We start from the raw sequence: 22,990 nt of genomic DNA on the forward strand, positions 1-22,990 counted from the left end.
CCACACGCGTGTGTGTGTGTGTTGAGGGCAATCGGTGTTTTATGTATTGTTGGGTTCATGTAAAAGTTTTTAACGGGTAGCTGTTTAACATTTCGGGCATGAAAGGGCTAATGTAAAAGTGCGGCTGCCGGCAGGTATTTATACCTGCTGCTGAAGCAGACAGGCGGCTGTAGCTGCTGCCCAGCAGGCCGGCTTTTGCAGGAATCCAAAAAAAAAAAAAAAGGGGGGGGGAGAAGAAGAGCTGATGCAGCAAACTCCACGACAGTTAACAATGTGCAGTTTAACCTGCCTACTTCTAAAGAACTGATAACCTGGGGGAGGGGGTATATTTGTGTCCTCCTGCCTACAGGTCCATGGCGACTGCCTGCAAAGTTTGTCAAGCCTTGCCATGAGGTGGACAGACAAATGGAAAAACCTGATGCCTCAGCTACAGGAGCTGACCGTGAATACCCCAAGCAGAATGAGACAGTGGAAGAGAAAGAACAAATAACTGCAAAACATCACTTGGGGACAACTGAAAAGTAACATCCTGAATATGTGTGCTTGTAAAGTAGCTATTATTAGAGGTTGTGATTTTGTGTATAAAACCACCTGTATTTACTAGCCAGTTGCTAATATGAAACTATGCCTTGTATTGTATAGATTTGTCACTTGTAAAAGAGATGTTAGAGTATGGAAATTTGCAGTAGCTGCTGGAAAATGCTAAGGCAAAAGCTAGAAAGATTTTAATACAATGGTAGTGTTATAAAGCAGGTGATGGAACAAATTAAGAGAGTGGGAGAATTCCACTGGTAAGAAGTTTCTTTGGCTAGTCCCTCGCTGCCACCAGCATCTTCAAGATGCTGCTGCACCCTGTAATAGTTACTCTGCTAATGTAAATTTGTGTGTGCCTTGCTGTAGTAGCGACTTGTTACTGGATGAAGCAGGTGAAACTCTGCATTGACAACAAAGTGCAAGGACTGAGGCTGACAAAAGGACTGCTACCACAATCAAGGGCAAGACTGGGTTGGCCTCTGTGTTTGCCACCAAGAAGAACCTTTAGCTCCACTGTTGGCTGCAACCCAGCAGGCGTGGAGCGGTGGGTTCACATGCCATGCCAGACCTTGATGTGAAGGATGGCCTCCCCTGTTACCAGAGAGCCATACAGGAGAAAAAAGGGGCAGGCCCAGCAGCCTGTAGTTGGCATATGTTGGAGATATGATCTAGGCCGAATCCCCTGCTCAAGTAGGGTCACCCAAAACATATATAAAACAAAAAGGGGGAGATGTGGAGACAGTGTTCTCATGGGAGAATGGATAATTGGTACATAAACTCTGAAAATCCTGAAAGATACAACAAGGCTGTGAGAGGCCCAAGGAAGCTTAAGCAAGCAAGATAAGAAGAAGATGGAATTCACTGAAGTAATGAGAACTGTGGACTGTTGGCAAGCTTTCGGGGTCAAGTTCCCACACCTGTGCTTAACCAATTATATGCTAGTTGCAAAGGGTCTTCAAGACATGTATCCAATCATAATATGCCAAATCACTGTAAGTGCACGTAATAGTATTTAAGGGGTTAAGGCTTTGTAATAAACAGCTTTTTGTCTGATCATATTGATCTCTGACTGAGTCCATATATTTTCCGCGGCAATGGTTGGACTTGATAATCTTAAAGGTCTTTTCCAACCTAGCTGTTTCTATGATTCTATGATTTCGTGACGGTGCTGGTGAGGGTTCCTGAATAGGTTAGACAAATCACCCTCCGACTGGGTGGGTTGTCCAGCAGGGTCCCCATAACGGGATGCAGACGGGCTGGTTTGGGATCCCAACAGCTGACTGTACTGGAGGATGAAATCAGCCTGACTGTGAAGGAGTGGGAAAAGCACCCCATTGTGAGTGGTCCAGAGTCTCCATGCATCCTTGGCATAGACCATCTCAGGAGAGGGTACCGATGGGTTTTTGGTATAGCTACCTTGGAGATGGAGGAAATTAAGCAGCTGCCTACCTTGCCAAGTCTCTCAGAGGACCCATGTGTTCTGGAGTTCCTTAAGGTTGAAGAACAAGTGCTGATTACTACCACAACGGTGTACCAATGGCAACATAGCACCAACTGAGACTCATTGATTCCCATCCATAAGCTGATCCATCAACTGGAGAGCTAAGGAGTGATCAGCAGGACCTGCTCACCCTTTAATAGCCCCATATGGCCAGTGCAAAAGGCTAATGGAGAGTCAAGATTAACAGCAGACTACCAAGGCCTGAATGAGGACACACCACCATTGAGTGCTGCCAGATGAAATATGCTGGAAATTAGATATGAATTGGAGTCAAAGGCAGGATGGACATCATCAGATTCCAATGGATGTGACCAACAAGATAACAGCAAAGTCTCCACCAAGTAATAAGAAACACACACAAGCTTTCTTAGGCGTTGTGGGTTTCTGGAGAATGCACATCCCAAATTACAGCCTGATTGTAAGCCCTCTCTATCACATGATCCGGAAGAAGAACGATTTCAAATGGGGCCCTGAGCAAAAAGCCTTTGAAGAAATTAAACAGGAGTTGGTTTATGCAGTGGCCTTTGGAACAGTCCCAACAGAGCAAGATGTAAAAAATACGGCCTACACCACAACCGGGGAGAGAGAATGGTCCTACCTGGAGCCTCTGGCAGAAAGCTCCAGGGGAGACTTGAGGTTGACCCCTCAGCTTTTGGAGTCAGGGATACAGAGGATCCGAGGCCAGCTATGCTTCAAATGCAAAAGAGACACTGCCAGCCTAGGAAAGGGTTAGAGCTGCTTCAGATGTGATTGGCACTGAAGCACAGCTCCTCCTGGCACCACGGTTGCCTGTGCCGGGCTGGATGTTCAAAGGCATCTACACATCATGCAACTAATGCTAGGTGGAGTTGCAATAATCACACAACGAGCTCAAATAGGAAATCCCAGTCATCCAGGAATTCTAGAAGTCATCATGGACTGGCCAGAAGGCCAAGGTTTGGTAATGTCATCAGAAGAGGAGGTGTTACATTCTAAAGAGGCCCCACTGTATGAAAAAATTCCAGAAAGTGAGAAGCTATATGCCTTGTTTATTGATGGGTCCTGTCGTACTGTGGGAAAGTATAGGAGATGGAAGGCAGCTGTATGAAGTCCCCCATGACAAGTTGCGGAAACTGCTGAAGGAGAGGGTGAATCTGTCAAAGTTTGCCGAGGTGAAAGCCATTCAGCTGGCCCTGGACATTGCTGAACGAGAAAAGTGGCCAGTACTTTATCTCTATACTGACTCATGGATGGTGGCAAATGCCCTGTGGGGGTGGTTGCAACAATGAAAGCAGAGTAACTGGCAACACAGAGGTAAACCCATCTGGGCTGCTGCACTGTGGCAAGATACTGCTGCCTGGGTGCAGAACCTGGTGGTGAAGATATGCCACATAGATGCTCATGTACCCAAGAGTCAGGCCACTGAGGAACACCAGAACAACCAACAGGTAGATAAAGCTGCTAAGACTGAAATGGCTCAGGTGGATGTAGATTAGTAACATAAGGGTGATTTATTTTAAGGCAGGTGGGCCCATGACACCTCCGGCCATCAAGGCAGAGATGCAATATATAGATGGAGGAGGATGGCTGAAGTACAAATATGGGGAGACCTGGCAGATTGATTATATCACACTCCCACTGACCCACTAAGGCAAGCACCATGTGCTTAGGATGGTGGAAGCAACCACCGTATTGCTGGAAACATATGCTGTCCTCCATGCCACTGCCCAGAACACTACCCTGAGCCTTGAGAAAGAATACCAATGGTGACATGGAACCCCAGAAAGAATTGAGTCAGACAACAGGACTCATTTCCAGAACAATCTTATAGACGCTTGGGCCAAAGAGCATGGCATCAAGTGGGTATATCACATGCCCTATCATGTACCAGCCTCTGTGGAAAATTGAATGGTACAATGAGCTGTTAAAAACTACACTGAGAGCAATGGGTGGTGGGACTTCAGACACTGAGATAAACATTTATCAAAAACCACCTGGTTGGTTAACACTAGATGGTCTGCAAAACGAGATGTCACTGAGTAAGTGTAGGTACAAGGGAAAGTGATCCATAAAAAGATTGATTTGCAGCACCATTCCATTTGATCCAGTTAGGTACAGAATACTTGACAGACAAATAACTCATTTAAGTGATTGCATAAAAGATTTACTGCCTATAATAATTTCAGATAGTTACAGGACTTCATCTGCTTCACATTCACTCTTCTCATTGATGAATGCTCAAATTCAGGAGCACAAGTGGAGCATTAATGCTCCATGAAGTGCTGCTAGAGCTAGTGGCCTTTTTGCTAAATAGGAGGGAGGGAGAAAACAATGTGATTTTAAAACAGCAATCAACACCAACTAAGAGGAAGATGACAGATACAGTTGTATGATTTTTTGATTAATCATTAATTTCAATTTCAGCAATGCTAATCTGACTTTGTAAAATCTAAACCACTACCCTTAAATTCATCAAGAATGTATCATATCTTATTAAAACCTACTAAAGTATAACAATGGAGAGCAGGCTAAAACAGGGAGGATTGTTGCTTTGGGTTTTTTTGGTTTTTTGGTTTTCTTTTCTTGCAGGGCCCACTAACAATCTTTCAGGATACCTTTTCTTACACTGATTTATCAGTGGCCTCTGCGAGGGGGAAAAAAACCCAAAAGCCACAGGAATAGTAATAAAACCTATCTTAAGTAAGTTTATGGAGAGTTGAAACATTTTGAGCAGGTTGATGATTAAAAAAGATGTTAAAGCACTCTGAAGAAAACTGCAATTGAGGCTATTAGATTTGCTGATTAGGAACTTACAGATACTCCTATCATTTGATTAGATATAAGAATTCAAGAAATCTCCATGGATTGACTGGTACTGTTATTTAAAGAAAAGCCAAGCAAAGGAAGAAGACTGGATAGTTAAGAGAAACCTAGTGAGTACCAGAAGACTCCATCAGAGCATGCATGCATACATGCACAGCTCATGTTCTGACTCTACCTACTTCCAGGATTCTCCAAAACATTTCCAATTTTTCTTGGGTAAAGTTTAGCATTCTGATGATCATATAAAACCTTTAAGAATGGTTTTGAAAGCTTTAAGATGCTGTCTTGCAGAGCTGTTGATTGAAAAAGGCTTAGACAACCTCATGACACTTCTTGTGTGCAATGAACAAGCACCCCAAATACATGGAAACAGCAGTTGCCACAACGATCTGTTGCTCTAATTGACAGATTTACCTATATGAAGATCATAGGCATGTAGGCTTAAATTATAGGTTTAAAAAAACAATAGAATCATAGAATAGTTAGGGTTGGAAAGGAACTTAAGATCATCTAGTTCCAACCCCCCTGCCATGGGCAGGGACACCTCACACTAAACCATGTCACCCAAGGCTCTGTCCAGCCTGGCCTTGAACAACGCCAGGGATGGAGCATTCACAACTTCCTTGGGCAACCTGTTCCACTGCCTCACCACTCTCACAGTAAAGAACTTCTTCCTTATATCTAACTTGAACTTTCCCTGTTTATGTTTGAACCCATTGCCCCTTATCCTATCATGACAGTCCCTATTAAAGAGTCCCCCCCAGCATCCTATTCATCCCCCTTCAGATACTGGAAGGCTGCTATGAGGACTCCATGCAGCCTTTTCTCCAGGCTGAATAGCCCCAACTTTCTCATCCTATCTTCATACAGGAGGTGCTCCAGCCCCCTGATCATACTAGTGGACATCCTCTGGACTTGCTACAACAGTTCCATGTCCTTCTTATGTTGAGGACACCAGAACTGTACACAGTACTCCTAGTGAGGTCTCACAAGAGCAGAGTAGAGGGCAGGATCACCTCTTTTGTCCTGCTGGTCATGCTCCTTTTGATGAAGATCAGGATACAATTGGCTTTCTGGGCTGCAAGCACACACTGCCAGCTCATGTTAAGTTTCTCATCAACCAACACCCCCAAATCCTTCTCCGCAGGGCTGCTCTGAATCTCTTCTCTGCCCAACCTGTATCTGTGCATGTGATTGCTCTGACCCAGGTGTGTGTGACTATAAACTAACAGTAAAATACAGCAAACTGTTCTAACTTGCTGACACACAGGGAATAAGGAATGTCTGGATGATGGGGGAAGTAACATCACGGGACTGATAACAATTAAGGAGACAGTAAATAAGACCAAAGACGCTAACCTTCAAGATAACAGAGACTAGAACAGAACAAAAGCAAGGACATACCACTGCTTAACTCAGCACTAGGACTCTGTGACACCAGAAAGGTGCCATAACTTTCATATGCTTTGGTGATTATTACTGGTTCAGCAGACATGTCCAAAAGGAAATTCCTGACACACCAAGTGTAGTAGTTCAAAAAGAAAACCCCAAGAATGTGAAGAGAATCAACAGACACATGCAGTTATGCATCTTTAGATCTGAACGCGATACACTTACATGGTCCCTGTTGAACTTCATGGGACCAACAGTGAGGTTAGCTGAGGCCTTCAAATCTTGCTAAAATATCTCAACAAAATGAACCAATACAGCTCAATATTTCTTCTTTTTCTTTCACACCTGAATTTAGAGGATGCTGAGTCTAAATTCCTTATGTTATTTCTTACAAGCACAGTATTCAAGATGTTTGAAAGTGCAGTATTAGAGACAGCTTGAGTTTCAAAGGAAATGTTAAGTTAGTGACATATGAGTATAGAAAAATTTGAACATGTTTATGCATTTTCCTCTCATCCCTGCACTCGTAAGATAGAATAAGATGTTTCAAATTAACTCAAAAAATACAAGTCAGACTTAAAAACAATACCTCAGTCCAGTATACACTACGTTACCTACCTGATCACTCGTTCATTAACTAGATTCCTGTTTCTTCTCAGCTCCCTCCTCCCCATAAAAAAAACAAAACAACAAAACCCAAACAAAAAAAGCACTGTGTGAACAGGCAATCTGTCATTAATATAAAGAAAAGCAGGTAAAGGATAACTTGTGCAAGATGAGTTTATGTTACTGTGGTTTGTATTTATAGTAGTAGCAGTGAAAAAGAGGGATTTAAAATACTTTTTTTTTCATTGATTTTGCACTACGTTATTCTGTATAAAAGAGAGATTACTTCTTGATGAGAACCATGTATTTTATAGAAACTTCTATTAAGAAGCTGCACATGAAATTTTTTTAATATTTGATGTCCAATTGCAACATATCTGAATTTCAGCACATATCTGAATTTCAAGAGGAATGTGTCAATGAAATATGAATGAAGATTTGGATTAAGAAATATTAATCTCCATATGAAATTACTGTTGTTTCTGTATTTTTTTAAATTCTATGTATTACACACATTTCTTTAAGTAATCTTCAAGACGAGAATTCTTATCAGAATTTCACAGCTGAAAACAAGCACATTTTCAGCTTGTTTCAACCTTCTGAGCAGTAACAATGTAAATAGATAAATTCTTACCTGTTGTGGCTGCTCCATCACTCGCTGTGAGTCAGACCGTACTTTGTTACTAGGATGATTAGTAACTTTGGTGACTGGTTGTTTGAAAATTGATGCAGTTTGTCTGATTGGTAAAGCTGTATTTAAGTCTGGTTTTCCCTGTAAAAAAAAAAAAAAACAACAAGAAAAAGTGAATTAACAAAAGTTATACATAAAAAGTATACAAATTAATGTTGGATTCACCCTCTTCTACTGATGTTCAAAACAAGGAGGTTTTCTTTGGAGTGAAGATTTCCAATGAATGCTGTACTTAACTAACCTTTGCCAGTCATCCATTTTAAAGAAAGGAGAAAAAAAAAAGTAACATGCAACTGGTTCCACAGATTTTCACCTTCTTGGGAAGAATCAAACTGCTTGAAAGTCCATCTTTTGTTAAAATATATATGTTAATTGTTCAAGTGACTTACATTCTGAAACAACACAGCTTCACGATCAGATGTCAAAATGAAATCTCCAAAGCTTCATGAATATATAGAGTTCCAAGTCTTAGAGGACAACAACTTCCTACATAACATTGGTCACTAATTTCCTAAGCAATCTCTACATCAAACAATCCTTAATTAAGTGCAGCAAGTTATTCCAGAAAGAAACTAAAACTATATCAACTTTAACAAGTCTTTTGACAAAGCTAGTTTTTATCAGGTTTGTGAAGTGATGATTCCCAGACATTGGATATAACTTTACCAACACTATCTTGTCACACATGTAACCCTTAGACCTTTGGAGATATTAGTACCTAAACCCTTCTCCATAGCAACAACCCCAGAAGCATTTAGGGTGAGGGAATAGAATTCTCACCTGTACGCCATTCCAGTTTTCTAGATCTGTCTCTTTATCCAAAATCAGACTGAGTTTGAAGTGCTGTGCCAACAGAACACCTTACAGCTTTCTGTTTGCAATTCCCATTTCTTCCAAGTCCTCAACACAAAATTTCAAACTTTTCTGATCTGCATTTTGCCTGATATTTTTCTTAAAAACTGAATTTTTTATTATTTTTTTTTTCAAAGATACAAGGATGTGACTGAGAAGACAGGTCATTATATTGAAACAAGAGAGACACTGAAAATAAATATCTTATGATACATATTTTCCCAATAAACATTAATCAAAAAGCAAGTTCACTATTTTGCAGGAGAGTTTTAAGCACTTCAAAACATTTAGTAGCCATATCTAGCTTCCGGCAAAGAAAAATGGTTAAGCTTTTGCTTTTTAGAAGTTTATGGTTACTTGTTCAAAAGGAAGAAAAGTAAGTTCTTATGTAATATTTCATATCTCAGAAGTTTTATAATTGGCTGTGAGATCATAGCTCAAAATTTACACAATGAACATTGACATTAGACTCCATCCAAGGATCATCTTAAAAGAGTTTTTCATTTGGATTTACTTAGAATCCTAAATTTGTGAGATAAATTAATCTTTTGGGCTTATAAATGGGAATTAAACTTCAATCTTCAATTCCTCCACATTTAGAGTATACAATTTGGACTACACAACTTCACAAAAGATATTATTGTAAGGACCAGAGAGCCCATGTTTGTTTGAAAATCATTCATTTCTAAACTGAACACTCTGGAATTCCAGATGATGAAAGTAAGAATACTGACTAGAGATATTCTGCAATGATCTGTATAAAAACAAATTTAAAAGTATGGTGAGAGGCTTAGGTTTATTAAGCAACAAGACTTCTCTTCACTACATTGGTCTCAGATTAAATTCATATTTTAAGAGTATGTATCCCTCTTTTAGAGCTGTGCTAGAGCAATCTGACAAGGCAGTTCCTCCACCTTCAGAATGTCCTGTATTTTAGCATACATCTGTTATTGCAGGGTGGCTGATGAGAAAGGGAGTGTGAAGTCATTCTTTCTACATGCGTACAGGACATAATCTAAAACCCAGCAATAGAGTATCATCTTTTCACTCCCCAGAAAGTAATTTCCATCATGAAGACCATTCTACAGGCAATCCACTTAATCTCAAAATACATCCTTACATACTACAGTGGTTATTGCATTGGCTGCTCCTATCCAAATATTTGATTCATCTGATGGGTGAGGGGAGAGGCAAAGGAAGAAGGCTCTTTCTATCACCTCTCCAGGGTGACACAGTGCTATTAGATCCATCCTGGCAGATAAAATAAGGAATTCCTCCATGCAATTCTAAGGAGTGTAACTGTGTCATGGTTTAAGCCCAGGGAGCAACCCAGAACCATGCAGCTGCTCACTCACTCCCCCCTTTCCTCCCCCCGCTCCTGGAGGGATGAGGAGAAGAATCGAAGGAATGTAACTCCCATGGATTGAGATAAGAACAGTCCAATAACTAAGTGTCCTGGGTTCAGCAGTAGCAGTTATTTTTCTCCTTCTTAGTAGATGGTGCAGAGCTGTATAACACAAACCCACTACTGCAACCACTAATAATAATAATGATAAGGGAAATAACAAGGGAAGAGAATACAACCGCTCACCACCCACCGACCAATACCCAGCCCGAGCCGAGCAGGGATTGAGCCCTTCCGGGTAACTGCCCCCAGTTTATATACTGGGCATGACGTGCTGTGGTATGGAATATACCTCTTTGGCTACTTTGGGTCAGGTGTCCTGTCTCTGCTTCCTCCCGGCTTCCCCTCCTCCCTGGCAGACCATGAGACTCACAAAGTCCTTGGCCAGAGTAAACATTACTTAGCAACAACTAAAAACATCGGTGTTATCGGCGCTGTTCCCAGGCTGAAAGTCAAAACCACAGCACTGCACCAGCTACTAAGAAGGAGAAAAATGACTGCTACTGCTGAACCCAGGACAAACTGATAGGAAAGAGCAACAGAATAACACTTCATATTTATCTAGGCATCTCAACATAACCTAAAGAGAGGACTAGTTTTAAAATTTCAGGCCTCAATTTTTACATGCAGCTGGCAGAGATGGTGGTTTAACAAAAGTACTATGCATTTTCTTAGCTATTCAGTAATTTGATTCAATTCATACACTCATTTATAAGTTAGTGCTGTAGCATTTTGAGAGTCCTTCTTGTCATGGTTTAAATCCAGCTGGCAACTAAGTACCACACAGCCGTTCATTCACACCATCTGCCTTCCTCCCCTCCAGGCAGGATGGGGAGGAAAATCAAAGGAATGTAAAACCTGAGGGTTGTGATATGTACAGTTTAATAACTGAAATGAAGCATAATATAATACTACTACTATGAATAATAATAATGATGATAAGGGAAATAACAAGGGGAGAGAATATAAAACTAAAAGGGGAAAGGAAAAAAAACCCAATAAACAGAAGTGCTGCACAATACAACTGCTCACCACCTGCTGAAAGATACCCAGCCTGACATGAGCAGTGATCGATCCTTCTGGGTGACTACTCCAAGGTTATATACTGAGCATGGTGTGCTGTGGTATGGAATATCCCTTTAGCTACTTTGGGTCAGGTGTCCTGTCTCTGCTCCCTCCCAGCTTCTTGTGCCCCTCTTCACTGGCAGAGCATGAGAGACTGAAAAGTCCTTGATCAGGGTAAGTGCTACTGAGCAACAACTAAAACATAGGTGTGTTATCAGCATTGTTCTGAGACTGAAACCAAAACACAGCACTGCACCAGCTACTAGGAAGAAAATTAACTCTATCCCAGCTAAACCCAGAACATTGCTTAATACTCATTTGCTCATCCTCTCTCAAGAGCTAAAACAGTTTTCCAGACCAACAGAAGAAATAGGCCAGAAAATACAGGCTACACAGGATTTGGAGAAGGCTGAGGTTCTGAATGACTTCTTTGCCTTGGTCTTCACTGGCAAAGGCTGTGACTACACCACCCAGGTCTTGGAAGGCAGGCACAGGGACTGTGAGAATGAAGACCTTAGGCCCACTGTAGGAGAGGATCAGGTTTAAGACCATCTTAAGAACCTGAATGTACACAAGTCCATGGGACCTGATGAAATCCATCCGCAGGTCCTGAAGGAGCAGGCGAATGAAGTTGCTAAGTCACTGTCCATCATATTTGAAAAATCATGGCTGTCAGGTGAAGTTCCTGATGACTGGAAAAAGTGAAATATAACCCCCATTTTCAAGAAGGGGAAAATAGAAGACTCGGGGAACTATAGACCAGTCAGTCTCACCTCTGTGCCTGGAAAAACATTGGAGCAGATTCCCCTAGAAGGCATGCTAAGGCACATGAAAAAAAACAAGGGGGTTGGTGACAGCCAACATGGTTTCACTAAGGGGAAATCCTATCTGACCAATTAGGTGGGCTGCAACAGAAGCAGCATGACCAGCAGGTCAAAGGAGGTGATCCTGCCCCTCTACTCTGCTCTCACGAGACCTCACTTGGAGTACTGTGTACAGTTCTGGTGTCCTCAACATATGAAGGACATGGAACTGTTTTAGCAAGTCCAGAGGAAGGCTACAAGGGTGATATGAGGGATAGAGCACCTCCCATATGAAGACAGGCTGAGAAAGTTGGGGCTATTCAGCCTGGAGAAAAGGCTGCATAGAGTCCTCATAGCGGCCTTCCAGTATCTGAAGGGGGCCTATAAGGATGCTGGGGGGGACTCTTTAATAGGGACTGTCGTGATAGGACAAGGGGCAATGGATTCAAACATAAACAGGGAAAGTTCAAGTTAGATATAAGGAAGAAGTTCTTTACTGTGAGAGTGGTGAGGCAGTGGAACAGGTTGCCCAAGGAAGTTGTGAATGCTCCATCCTTGGCGTTGTTCAAGGCCAGGCTGGACAGAGCCTTGGGTGACATGGTTTAGTGTGAGGTGTCCCTGCCCATGGCAGGGGGGTTGGAACTAGATGATCTTAAGGTCCTTTCCAATCCTAACTATTTTATGATTCTGTGATTCCATTTCCAGAAGCATCAATTTGCCCCAGACATAAAAACATTTTAAAACCTCAGCAACGTGTTTCCAGGCCTTTCAAATCCTTTTACCTAAGAAGTCACTTATAATCAGACAGCATGCTTAGCCAGTACCCTCTATTATGTTTTCTTTTCAAAATAAAAAATTGGTAAGCATATTTTTATAAGCACAGCAGTGTGATGCATATACTGGATTCGTATTCATTTGTGTCCCTTATTTTATTGTCTCTTCAAAAGCTCTTCAAATAAATAAACTTAATTTGCAAGGGAAATGTAAAAAAGGCCACACAGACAGCAACGGCAAGATTAGTAAAGATTGAAGCAAAACTCCTCCTGCAGCTCTACTGTAAATAAACCTATCAAATATACACTTTTATTGCCCATAATGAAAGATTGGCAAGAATGCACAATGCTAAGATTGGAGATAAATATTTTTCTGTAAGAATATTTCCCTGTTGTTTACACTGTTATACATTAACATCCCAAAATGGAGAGCATTCATTAGCGTATATTATCCTCAGTCCCATTTTAAGCCAGGTGTCATTAGTATGTCAGTCTTGACACTGAGTTCTAACCTGCTAAAGATATGAATCTCAAAAATGAGAAGTATGGCAAGACAGCATTTCCATCCAACAGCTGCAGAAATCTAACTGCCTCAACATGTCAGAGAAAGAAAACTCAAGTGTATTTTGACATTTCATCTTGAAACCTAAGGGGAGCCAAAGAATTTAGAAGCATTTGTAGTAAATTGTTTGTAAAAAAAAAAACAACCCATAAAATATGAGCAAGTTTACACACAAAGTTGCTTATGCAAGTCTGTCTTTTATGGACCCCAGCAGCACAGCTGGCAAGGTGGATTAGAAGGCAACCACAACCAATCTCTCTCGGTGTCTGTGGAAAAAAACAATAAACTTCAGGAATAAGTTGAGATCTCCTTTTTAACTATCACAGGAATACTGCAGAAAATCTTGAAAGCTCATGAGTTACAGATTCAGTCACTTAGAAATAACACATATTATTTATGTAAAAAGCATTTTCTTTCTAATCTTGTAGCGACTGTGAGCAACATCCAAGGAATCTAAGATCATAGGAATACAAAGTGAGCACAAGCTCAGATAGATTTTATATACCAAATTTTGTAATTTCTGCTCATGCAAAAAGTCTAACCAAACCCTTTCCTTGGACTACCCCCAAATGTTATATTATTTGAAAGCCTCATGTCTGTAGGAAGAAAATATTAAATAATTTGAACACATGCTTTAAATAAAAAGAAATCGCCATGAAATGTGTAGTTCATGCATTACAAATGGCAGACGACAAAAAACATCAGTGCACAAGGCATAGCTGTAACTCATTAGGTATTTTAATACACTACTGTAAGTTATGAAATCCTGAAGAATAAAACACTTTAAAAAGAAAACAGTGCAGGTTGTTACAGAAATCCTTTCAAACTGTTGTATGAGGTTTCTAAGGTCCAGGAACATGCTATCTGAGAGTCAGCTAAATTTACTTGTCATGCATCATCAGTTATTTCACTTCTGTATGCTTCGGCCTTTTATTTTTAATCTATTATACACATTTTCTTCAGTATTCAAAAAGATACACTGTTGTTCAAAAAAAAACCCAGACAATAAGCACAATCAGATCAATATCAATCAAAAGCCTCAATCTTAAACAGAAAACGCTTGGCCTTGTTAAGCTACATAGCTGTACACAGACATCCAGATTTGATGCATTTGCCTTAGAAAACAAGCTTCCTGGCACATACTGCATGCATTAAAAATAAAAATGTTAACTATTTCATCTCAGAACAGGAAGATGAACATAGCAATTTGAAGCCTTGCACAAGAGAAGCTCTTGGAGTCCTAACTTCTCCCATTTTTAAGAATATAGTTCAGGTAGATGACTAGCACTGAGGTTCTTAGTCCCAAGCCAATTCCCGAATTACTCACACTTTTGACTCATACTTAACCTTACCTTGATATTTTTTCTTGGTAGTAGCAGAGTATTCCTTCTGTTTATAAATTTATGTCTCTACCACTACTAAAAATTAAACATACATGTACATCTTAGAAGCAGACTGCTTTAAGCAGAAAAGAAATTGCTAAATGAACTACAGGAAAAGAAATTCTTAGGATATCCGTAAACAGAGTATTTACTAACAAACCTTATTTTGATTGAGAGAATCATTCCTTAGTCTCTGTTTGTTCTTCTGCAATTTACTGGGCATCATCTTTCCCGTTCTGAAGTCAAAACTGCTGAGATCAACAGTGTTTCCCAAGTATCTTGCCAACTGAGGCTTGCTTCTGAACTTCTTACCACTTGGACTAAAAAGAAGAAAACACTTTAGTATGTTTTGTTGTACAAAAGGATACAACCTTGACTTATTTCAACAGGCTTTATACCTTGTTAAATATCTAAAAAGTTTCCATTATCTTTATTCCATGTGGCATGTTCAGTGATGTGTTGATCAGTGATGGTATACCTGCCCACATCCACTCCCATCCTTTGCACAGGATTTAATTTCTGTGTCAGGCTGTTGGACACTAGGATACACTACACCTTGGGAATTTGGGTTAGCAGGACAGCTAAACCAAATTTCAGTATAAGTATAAATGTCAGGCTGTGGCCAAGTGTGGAACCCTCTGCACAAATGGAAGGACTGCATGCAAGGTTTAAACTGACTGCTAGCTAAGGCCAACCTAGACACAACAGCAAACCTTCTCCACTATCGAAGAGCAAGGCATTAAAGAGACATGCAGAACTAGGATTTGAGGGGCCATGATGTCTCTTATTCAGTCACTAAGACTGGTGAGCAAAACCAGGTAAATAACTGAGCAACAAGCAACAAGCACCAAGCAAGATGATACAAAATATGAAACAGGTCCAAAGCTGCAATTGTGTATGTAGATGCCAACATAACAAATGAAATCAGTTGTAGGGAAGTTATTTAAATAATCTTAATTTGAAAATATGGAATTCTTATTACTCCAAAGTCCCAGCTGATGATTTGAATAACATCAGCAAATATCCAATTTTCAGTTATCCTATGAAAGTGGTATGCCTACTGATATTGACATCACAGAACTTTCTATCCCCTCATCTCTACTTCGTTCTCAAGCATCCCAAACACCATCACACACATTGTGCATGCTGCCTGCACTAAATACACATTTAATCCATGTGTATTTTCACCGACCTCATTGGTGATTCTGGTAAACTTACTAACTAGTCTGCATGCCCTGCGTGCAAGTCATTGCTAATAAGCACCTTACTGACAAGAAGCTCCACAGTTTGTTTCACTTAAAGGGACAATGGTGCTGCCCCCAGACTTAAAAGCTCAGCAGAAAATTAAGTACCAAGACCTGCTATGTAAAACTCAGACTGCAACACCAGTTTGTGATAGTCTCTCAGTATAGATAGCTGTGAAAATGGCTAAATACTCATGATGTGAAGTCAACAGTCCCTTGGTCTAATGCAAATTTCTATCCAGTGAAACAAACCAAGTGTCAGAATCCTCCCAACTACTGATACCCAGAAGGTTAACTGAGCTCAGAGCATTTTTCTTTCTTCAGAAAACTACTGAAGAACTTTTTCTTCTCTTTTCCAAAGTGTTTTTTGTTTGTTTTTAACTTAAAAACACCTTGAGGCAATAACTTCCCTACAAAATATGTACTGAATTCTGGGGGAAAAAAGCTAATTAAGACAAACCTATTTCAAACTCATTTAAATTAATCTAGAAATATGGAGAGACATAATTAATGAGAGGTAAAAGGTGGAAGAAAAATACTTAAAATAGACCACAATCTGAAGCTAATCTACTCAAGGATGGGTGTGGGAGGGAAAAAAAAAAAACAAGCCACCACACACATGTACATACACACCCCACCACAAAACTCTCTTCTACTTCTCATAAATCAAGAATTGAAGCTATGCTATAATCCAAACTAAATACAACACCAGTTCTATTTTAGATAGTGGAGATTAATACCCTAGCTTGTAAGCAGTAGGAAAAATTCTGCACTGAAGGTTAGAGACAAAGCAAGTCTTCTGCGGGGCAAGTAAACTTGTTATTAAAATAATCTGACCCATTGTCTTTCATTCCTATTCAGGCACCTCAATGAGGAATTGGCTGGATGGTTGCATCCAGAGGGTAGTGGTCAATGGCTCAATGTCTGGATGAACACCAGAGACAAGTGGCCTCCCTCAGGGGTCCAGACTGGGACCAGTACTCTTTAATATCTTCATCAGCGACATAGTGGGATTGAGTGTGCCATCAGCATGTTTGCAGATGAAATGAAGCTGAGTGGTGAAGTTGAAATGCCTGAGGGACAGGAAGCTATCCAGAAGGACTTGGACAGGCTCGAGAGGTGGGCCCATGCAAACTTCATGAGATTCAACAGGGCCCAGTGCAGACTCCAGCACCTGGGTCAGGGCAACTCACAGTATCAATACAGGCTGGGGGATGAAGGGATTGAGAGTACCCCAGAGAAGAAGGACTTGGGGGTACAGGTGGATGAAAGATTGGACATGAGCAGGCAATGTGTGCTTGCAGCCCAGAAGGCCAACTGTATCTTGGGCTGCATCCAAAGGAGCGTAGCCAGCAGGTCAAGGGAGGTAATTCTGACCCTCTTTTCTGCTCTGGTGAGACTCCACCTGGAGTCCTGTGTACAGCTCTGGAGTCCTTAATACAGGAAAGACATGGACCTGTTGAAGAGGGTCCAGAGAAGGGCCACAGAAATGATCAGAGGGATGGAGTACCTCTCCTATGAGGAAAGGCTAAGAGAGGTGGGGTTGTTCAGCCTGGAGAAGACTCCAGGGAGACCTTGTTATGGCTTTTCAATTCTTAAAAGGGACCTATAAGAAAGATGGGGAGAAAGACTTTTGAACAGGGCCTGTTGCAATAGGATGAGAGGTAATGGTTTTAAACTAACAGAGGGGAGATTCAGGCTGGATGTAAAGAAGAAATTCTTTACTATGCAGTTGTAAAATACTGGAACAGGTTGCCCAGAGAGGTAGTGGATCCTTTGCTCTTTAAGGAATGCTTTTATCATATACCAGCAAACTGCTCTTAAATCTTTACAGATAAATGGACTATAAGAAAATTGCAGATTAAGTTTCAGAAAAAAAATTAAATCATACAGTCAAGATACTTCAGGATGGAGAGTGATAAAAGTTTCAGTAAGAAAATATTAGTTAATATTGGTTATGAAGTTATTTTTATTAAATATATTTTGCTGTAAAAAGTGTTTAAAACTGTATCCTTTAATAACTAGGTGACAACTTTATTAACTGCTAATCTTTATTTTTCCTTTTTCTACTTTGAGAAAAATGTTACAGTTTCTTCAAAGCTTTCAAACGAGTATGTGAGAAATATGTAAGTGTTTACATTTTGTTTGTAATGAATAGCAACATCTTTTTTAAACAGTGATGCTCAAGATTGAAATGGAAAAGTCCTTCACAAAAGGGTTAAGTTTAGGTTTGTTAGCTGTAGAGAAGATTTTTCCGTGTAGTTACACTGGGTCAGCAGTAGGGCTGGAATAAAGGTGATGGAATTCCCAAGCAATTTTCAAAAGTGCTATTAAAATTAAATACTATATAACACTTACTAATATGGAATACTAATAATACTATGAATACTAATAATGTGACTACGAAGTCACATTTTGGCCTGAAGTCAGTGACTTCCTGGTGGAATATTCTATTCAAGCCATTACATCTTACCAGCTGGGCTTTACTTTTCACCCCTTCATGCTTGTGAAATGACTGATACTCATATGTGGAGACATGCTTATGCTCTCACTCTACCTTATCTGTCCTTGTACCTTTCTCTTTCTGGCACCTGAAGCAGAATTAACTCTACTGAGGATAAGAAGGTCATATAAACTCTGAAACAGCAACTCCATCTAGCCTTCCTTCTCTTGAGCAATGAGTTCCATGCTGCTGCTAATCAGCTAGATTTGGTCCAGAGGGCTGATCTCACAGCTGTCACTGATAAAGTTGGCTCAACTATCTACATTCCTCACCACTTCTTCCCTACCCTTATCCTGCCTCTGCAATCCTGCTTCTCATTTATGGTGACTATGACACTCATTGTTTACCAAGCTGATTCAGATCATTAAACCAGAGGAAAGAGAAAAACCCTCACTGAAGAGAAGTGTGTAAAAGCAGAGGAAAAGAGGAGGCTTACAACATGTCTATCACTTCTCTCTCCTTTTTCTTTTTTTTAAATGCTTAATGAGTATTGAATTATATTAAATGCCAATCTAGACAGGCAGAAGAGAAAATTTGCATTTGATTCTTTTTTGTTCTCAATATGATGAAATATTTGTGATTAGTGGTATTCTAAATCCAAAAGTCTTGCTTGGTTTTCTAATTATTTCTGAAGGCTTGAGCTGTTTCTAGGAGCAACAGTATAGCTTTCCCCATTTTCATTTTGACATGGAATATTTATTAACCACATATCACAAATGCCAGTTTATTTTTTAATTGGTAATAGTTTGCTCTATTTGCTAAAAGAAATCGGTATGGGATCCAGTAGTGAAAAGCAATAGAGATCCTTGCTTCAGCCAGGTGAAAAATATTTTGAGAAGAGTTCAGGGAAGCATTAAAGTAATTGTTCAAGGCTGAGTAGGATTCTGTTTGGAATTATGTCACCTAAGCTCAAGAAAGACAATGAGGTCTGTATATCAGTTTGTCTGAGATAGTGAGACTAGGTTTGGTGATCCAAGTGGTCTTTACCAGCCTTACTTCCTCTTTTTCTAGTGTTCCCAATAATCCACTTTAAAAATTGGAAATTGAGGTTTGTCATAAGTGTGCCCTTTCTTTTATTCTAGCAACTCTGTCTTTCAGAAGCCTTCTTGTTGTAGTTTAAGCCCAGCCAGTAACTCAGAACCACATTACTGCTTGCTCAGTCTCCCCTATTCTTCCCCCCCACCCTGTTCCCAGAGGGATAGGGAGGAGAATCAAAAGAATGTAAATCCCACAGGTTGAGATAAGAACAGTCCAGTAACTAAAGTATAATACAAAACTACTACTACTACCACTAATAATAATGATAAGGGAAATAACAAGGGGAGAGAATATAAAACTAAAAAGGGAAGAAACCCCAACATTAACAACTCACACTGCGTTTAGGAGAGAATATATTGCAGGATGCAGGTGAGAGCTGTTTAGGAGATTATTAAATATAAGTTCATGGAAGTTATGGAGCTAAAGGGTGCATCCAAATATTAATATGCTGATTTTTATTGGTCCTGACGCAGCTTATGTTTACTGTTTCTGAGTTTCTGTCACCATCAAACTGCTGCAGTTATCAGAGAAGCAAGTTGCTGAAGTAGTCATACACCCACATAGCATGCACTCCACAAAAGCAGTAAGTGGTGTGACAGAAGTTCCTGACCCACGATTTTATAGGACTGCTGTGTTTGGGTTTAAACTTAGCTATCTTTGCTCTTACTGACTTGTACTCATGCACTGTCAGGGTCTGTAAATCTGATTTCATGTTTCTTAAACTGTTTCCAAGCATAGTCTCCTTTGAGCTCATCTGTCGTCACACAGCATCCTTCACCTTTGCATTTAATTGCTACCTGTGAGTGCTTACTGTAGTGATTCAAAGCTTCTCCAGGAACTAGGTGTGAGAGCTATCAGTATTAGTGAGCAGTTCCCAGCATTAGAAGAGTTTCCTATTTCCTGGTAAGAGGCCCATCTTCCCCTCTGTGAACTTTCCCTTGAACTCCTCAGAACATTATGAACAAAAGCTGGAGAAATGCCAGAATGTGCTAGTTCATGAATAGTGATTTGCAATCACTGTCAAAATGGATTGGAAGTATCTATATAGAAAAAAAATAAATTAATAGATGAATTGCACATGTGTAAATTATTATTCTAATAATAACAAATAATTAATTTAAAATGTGTGGTGTCAAGAATGTGATGGTGTCCTGGGTTCAGCAGTAGCAGTCATGTTTTTTTTTTTTTTCCTTTGTGCTAGCTGGTGCAGTGCTATGTTTTGACTTCCAGCCTGAGAAGTGTTGGTGAAGTCGATGTTTTCAGTTGTTGCTAAGTGATGTTTACCCTGACCAAGGACTTTGTGAGGCTCATGCTCTGCCAGGGAGGAGGGGAAGCCGGGAGGAAGCAGAGATGGGGCCCCTGACTCGGGCTAGCCAGGGAGGTATTCCATACCACAGCACGTCATGGCCGGGGTGGGGGGTGACTGGGAGTTACCCGGAAGGACACGGGCTTCCGGGTGGAACTCGTCTTCTTGGCCGGTGGTATCGTATTCTCTTCCCTTGTTATTTTCCCTTATCATTGTTTTAGCTGATAGTAGCGGTGGTGATTTGTGTACATTGGTTGCTGGACTGTTCTTGTCTCAACCCGTGGGAGTTGCACTCTTTCTATCCTCCTCCCCGTTCCTCCAGGAGTGGGGGAGAACCCCGGTGGGGGGGGGGACACAGACCTCGATTGTTGTCAGCTCGGCACCACTCACTGGGAGTGAGTGAACAAGTTACCTGACTGGGTTTAAACCACGACAGATGGTCTCAAAAATCAGTTACAGAACAATTTTTATTACTACTTGAATTTTAATCAATCCATCAAGTGCAATCACATTTGTGTGCTCTACCTCATTATAGCCTGTCATCCCCGACTGCTAAATACTTATTGTTGTATAACTTATTTTTCCAGTTCATAAATGTGAATTCAAGATCTGGAGTTATTTCTTTTTTACACAACCTAGATACTGTGGAGAAGGGATAATTATTCCCTAGTAAAATTATTCCTTTTATATATCTTCCTGAGTATAGAAACAAATGAGACAAAGCATTATGATCTTACAAGCTGACCAGGTAATATGATAATTTAATACAAACATTTTATTTTAACTCTTTCTGTATGAATTATGGTGAATAAAAAGACCTCTACTTGGACAAAGAAAGCTCTCAATGCAAAATAAAGTCAGTAAAAACTTCTAAAACTGCTGCTTATGTGAAATGGGTATGAAATGTGTCCTTCCCCTTAGGCATTAAATATTTAGGATAATTTTAAAATTATGTTAAATTTAAATATTAATTATGAAATAATTTTAAATTAAGATAAATGAAAATATTTATTCTGAAATAATTTAAAAATAATGGTAAATTTTAATATTATTAAATAAATGTCCTCAAACATGCCAGGACTTCAGTCCATGGAAACAACAGACATCCCTATCAACAGCAGGGTGAGGCACAATGAGAACAAAATGTAGGGAAAGCTCCCCTCTCCATGAGCATAGTTTACACAAATAAAAAAAAAAAAAAATCACCAAAGTTAAAAGCAACGTGGAAGTTGAATTGACAGTGCTGTGAAATAGTGTATGTTCTGAATTCCAGTTGCTTGGGGCTTTGTCTCAGGCACTCTGGAAACAGAGAACTGGGAATTCCTCTGGAGAATATCAGTTCTGTGTTAGACAGCTTGAGAGAGATGTCCCTGTGTATGATGAGGTCTTGGAATGTATTACACACATATGAATGACTCAAGGATACTGAAAGTACTCCCTAACCTGGGGGGATATATCCTCCTATTTTTATCATCCCTAAGCCTCTCTTTCCCTTTCCTCTGCTTGGATCTGATGGAGTTGGTCAGATGTTAGGGTGTAGTGGTACATCCTTCTTTGCTTTTCTGGGTAATGATTTAGTTTAACAGATTATACACCTTTGTCCTAGAATGCAGTGTGCAATCTAGCATGTGTATCTTAAACAGGCATTCTGGCTCCACCAAACGTGGCTACTAAGTGTGCACATTTTTTCTACGCAGAAAATATACTCCTGCCTCAAATCCAGGCCAGGCCATAAGGAACGGCAATGAATCCCTGATGGTGTTATTGAAGATCCCTTTCATGGCTTTTATGTTAGTTCAGCACTAACTAGATCATAGAATCATAGAATGGTTAGGGTTGGAAAGAACTTTAAGATCATTTAGTTACAATCCCCCTGCCATGGGCAGGGACACCGCACATAACCATGTCACCCAAGACTCCTGGCTGCTTGGTGCCAGGAGTGCAGGCTGCGCACGCATCCAATGGAGCACTTGGCCAGCGCCCGCTCCTAAGGCCAAGCCCCGGAATCTGTGTCAGCAGCCTAGAGTTAATACAGCGCAAGAATTAGTATAAAACTTGTAAATTTTATTTTGTTGTAATATCTGTTTATTACTATGTGTCTGGGTTTTTTTTTAAATGGTGACATCACATGTAAGGTGGCTGGTTATTTTTAATCTGTTCATTTAGTGTCCAACCCCCCTGCCATAGGCAGGGACACCTTCCCTGTTCAACCTGACCTTAAAAACTTTACTGTGCAGGTTGTAAAATACTGGAACAGGTTGCCCAGAGAGGTGGTGGATACGCCATCCCTGGAGACATTCAAGGCCAGGCTGGATGTGGTTCTGGGCAACCTAATCTAGTTCAAGATGTCCCTGCTCATTGCAGGGGGTTGGACTAGATGACCTTTGAAGGTCCCTTCCAAACCAAACTATTCTATGATCCTATAGGAAAAGCTTAGGATAAAATCTTGTCGAGAATTACTGGCTGCCTAGCTAAATGCTTCCTAACAGACTGGAAGGGGTGAATTTACTGAATAAAACCTCCTGTTATGA

At 40.3% G+C, this 22,990-nt stretch overlaps 2 protein-coding genes across 5 annotated transcripts in view; both read right to left on the minus strand.

Annotated features, from left to right (window-relative positions):
- Positions 1 to 22,990, minus strand: part of LOC133276335 (cytochrome c1-like) — a 284,630-nt gene that overhangs the window by 191,201 nt on the left and 70,439 nt on the right.
- The window catches only part of LOC133276334 (methyl-CpG-binding domain protein 2), a 61,994-nt gene that overhangs the window by 30,146 nt on the left and 8,858 nt on the right, over positions 1 to 22,990 (minus strand). For all 4 annotated transcript variants that reach the window (XR_009745829.1, XR_009745828.1, XM_061467060.1 and 1 more), the window contains exons 2-3: positions 14,529 to 14,688; positions 7,470 to 7,607 (exon numbers count right to left, since the gene is read on the minus strand). Coding sequence is in view for 2 of the 4 variants with exons in the window: in XM_061467060.1 (XP_061323044.1) it covers positions 7,470 to 7,607; positions 14,529 to 14,688 (298 nt within the window). In the remaining 2 variants the exon portion in view is untranslated. The remainder of the gene's footprint in view (positions 1 to 7,469; positions 7,608 to 14,528; positions 14,689 to 22,990) is intronic.

Source organism: Pezoporus flaviventris, unplaced genomic scaffold, assembly GCF_033815535.1.
Source record: "Pezoporus flaviventris isolate CSIRO_AGI_PZ_B2104156 unplaced genomic scaffold, CSIRO_AGI_Pfla_v1 ptg000044l, whole genome shotgun sequence".
In the NCBI taxonomy this organism is placed as follows: domain Eukaryota; kingdom Metazoa; phylum Chordata; class Aves; order Psittaciformes; family Psittacidae; genus Pezoporus; species Pezoporus flaviventris.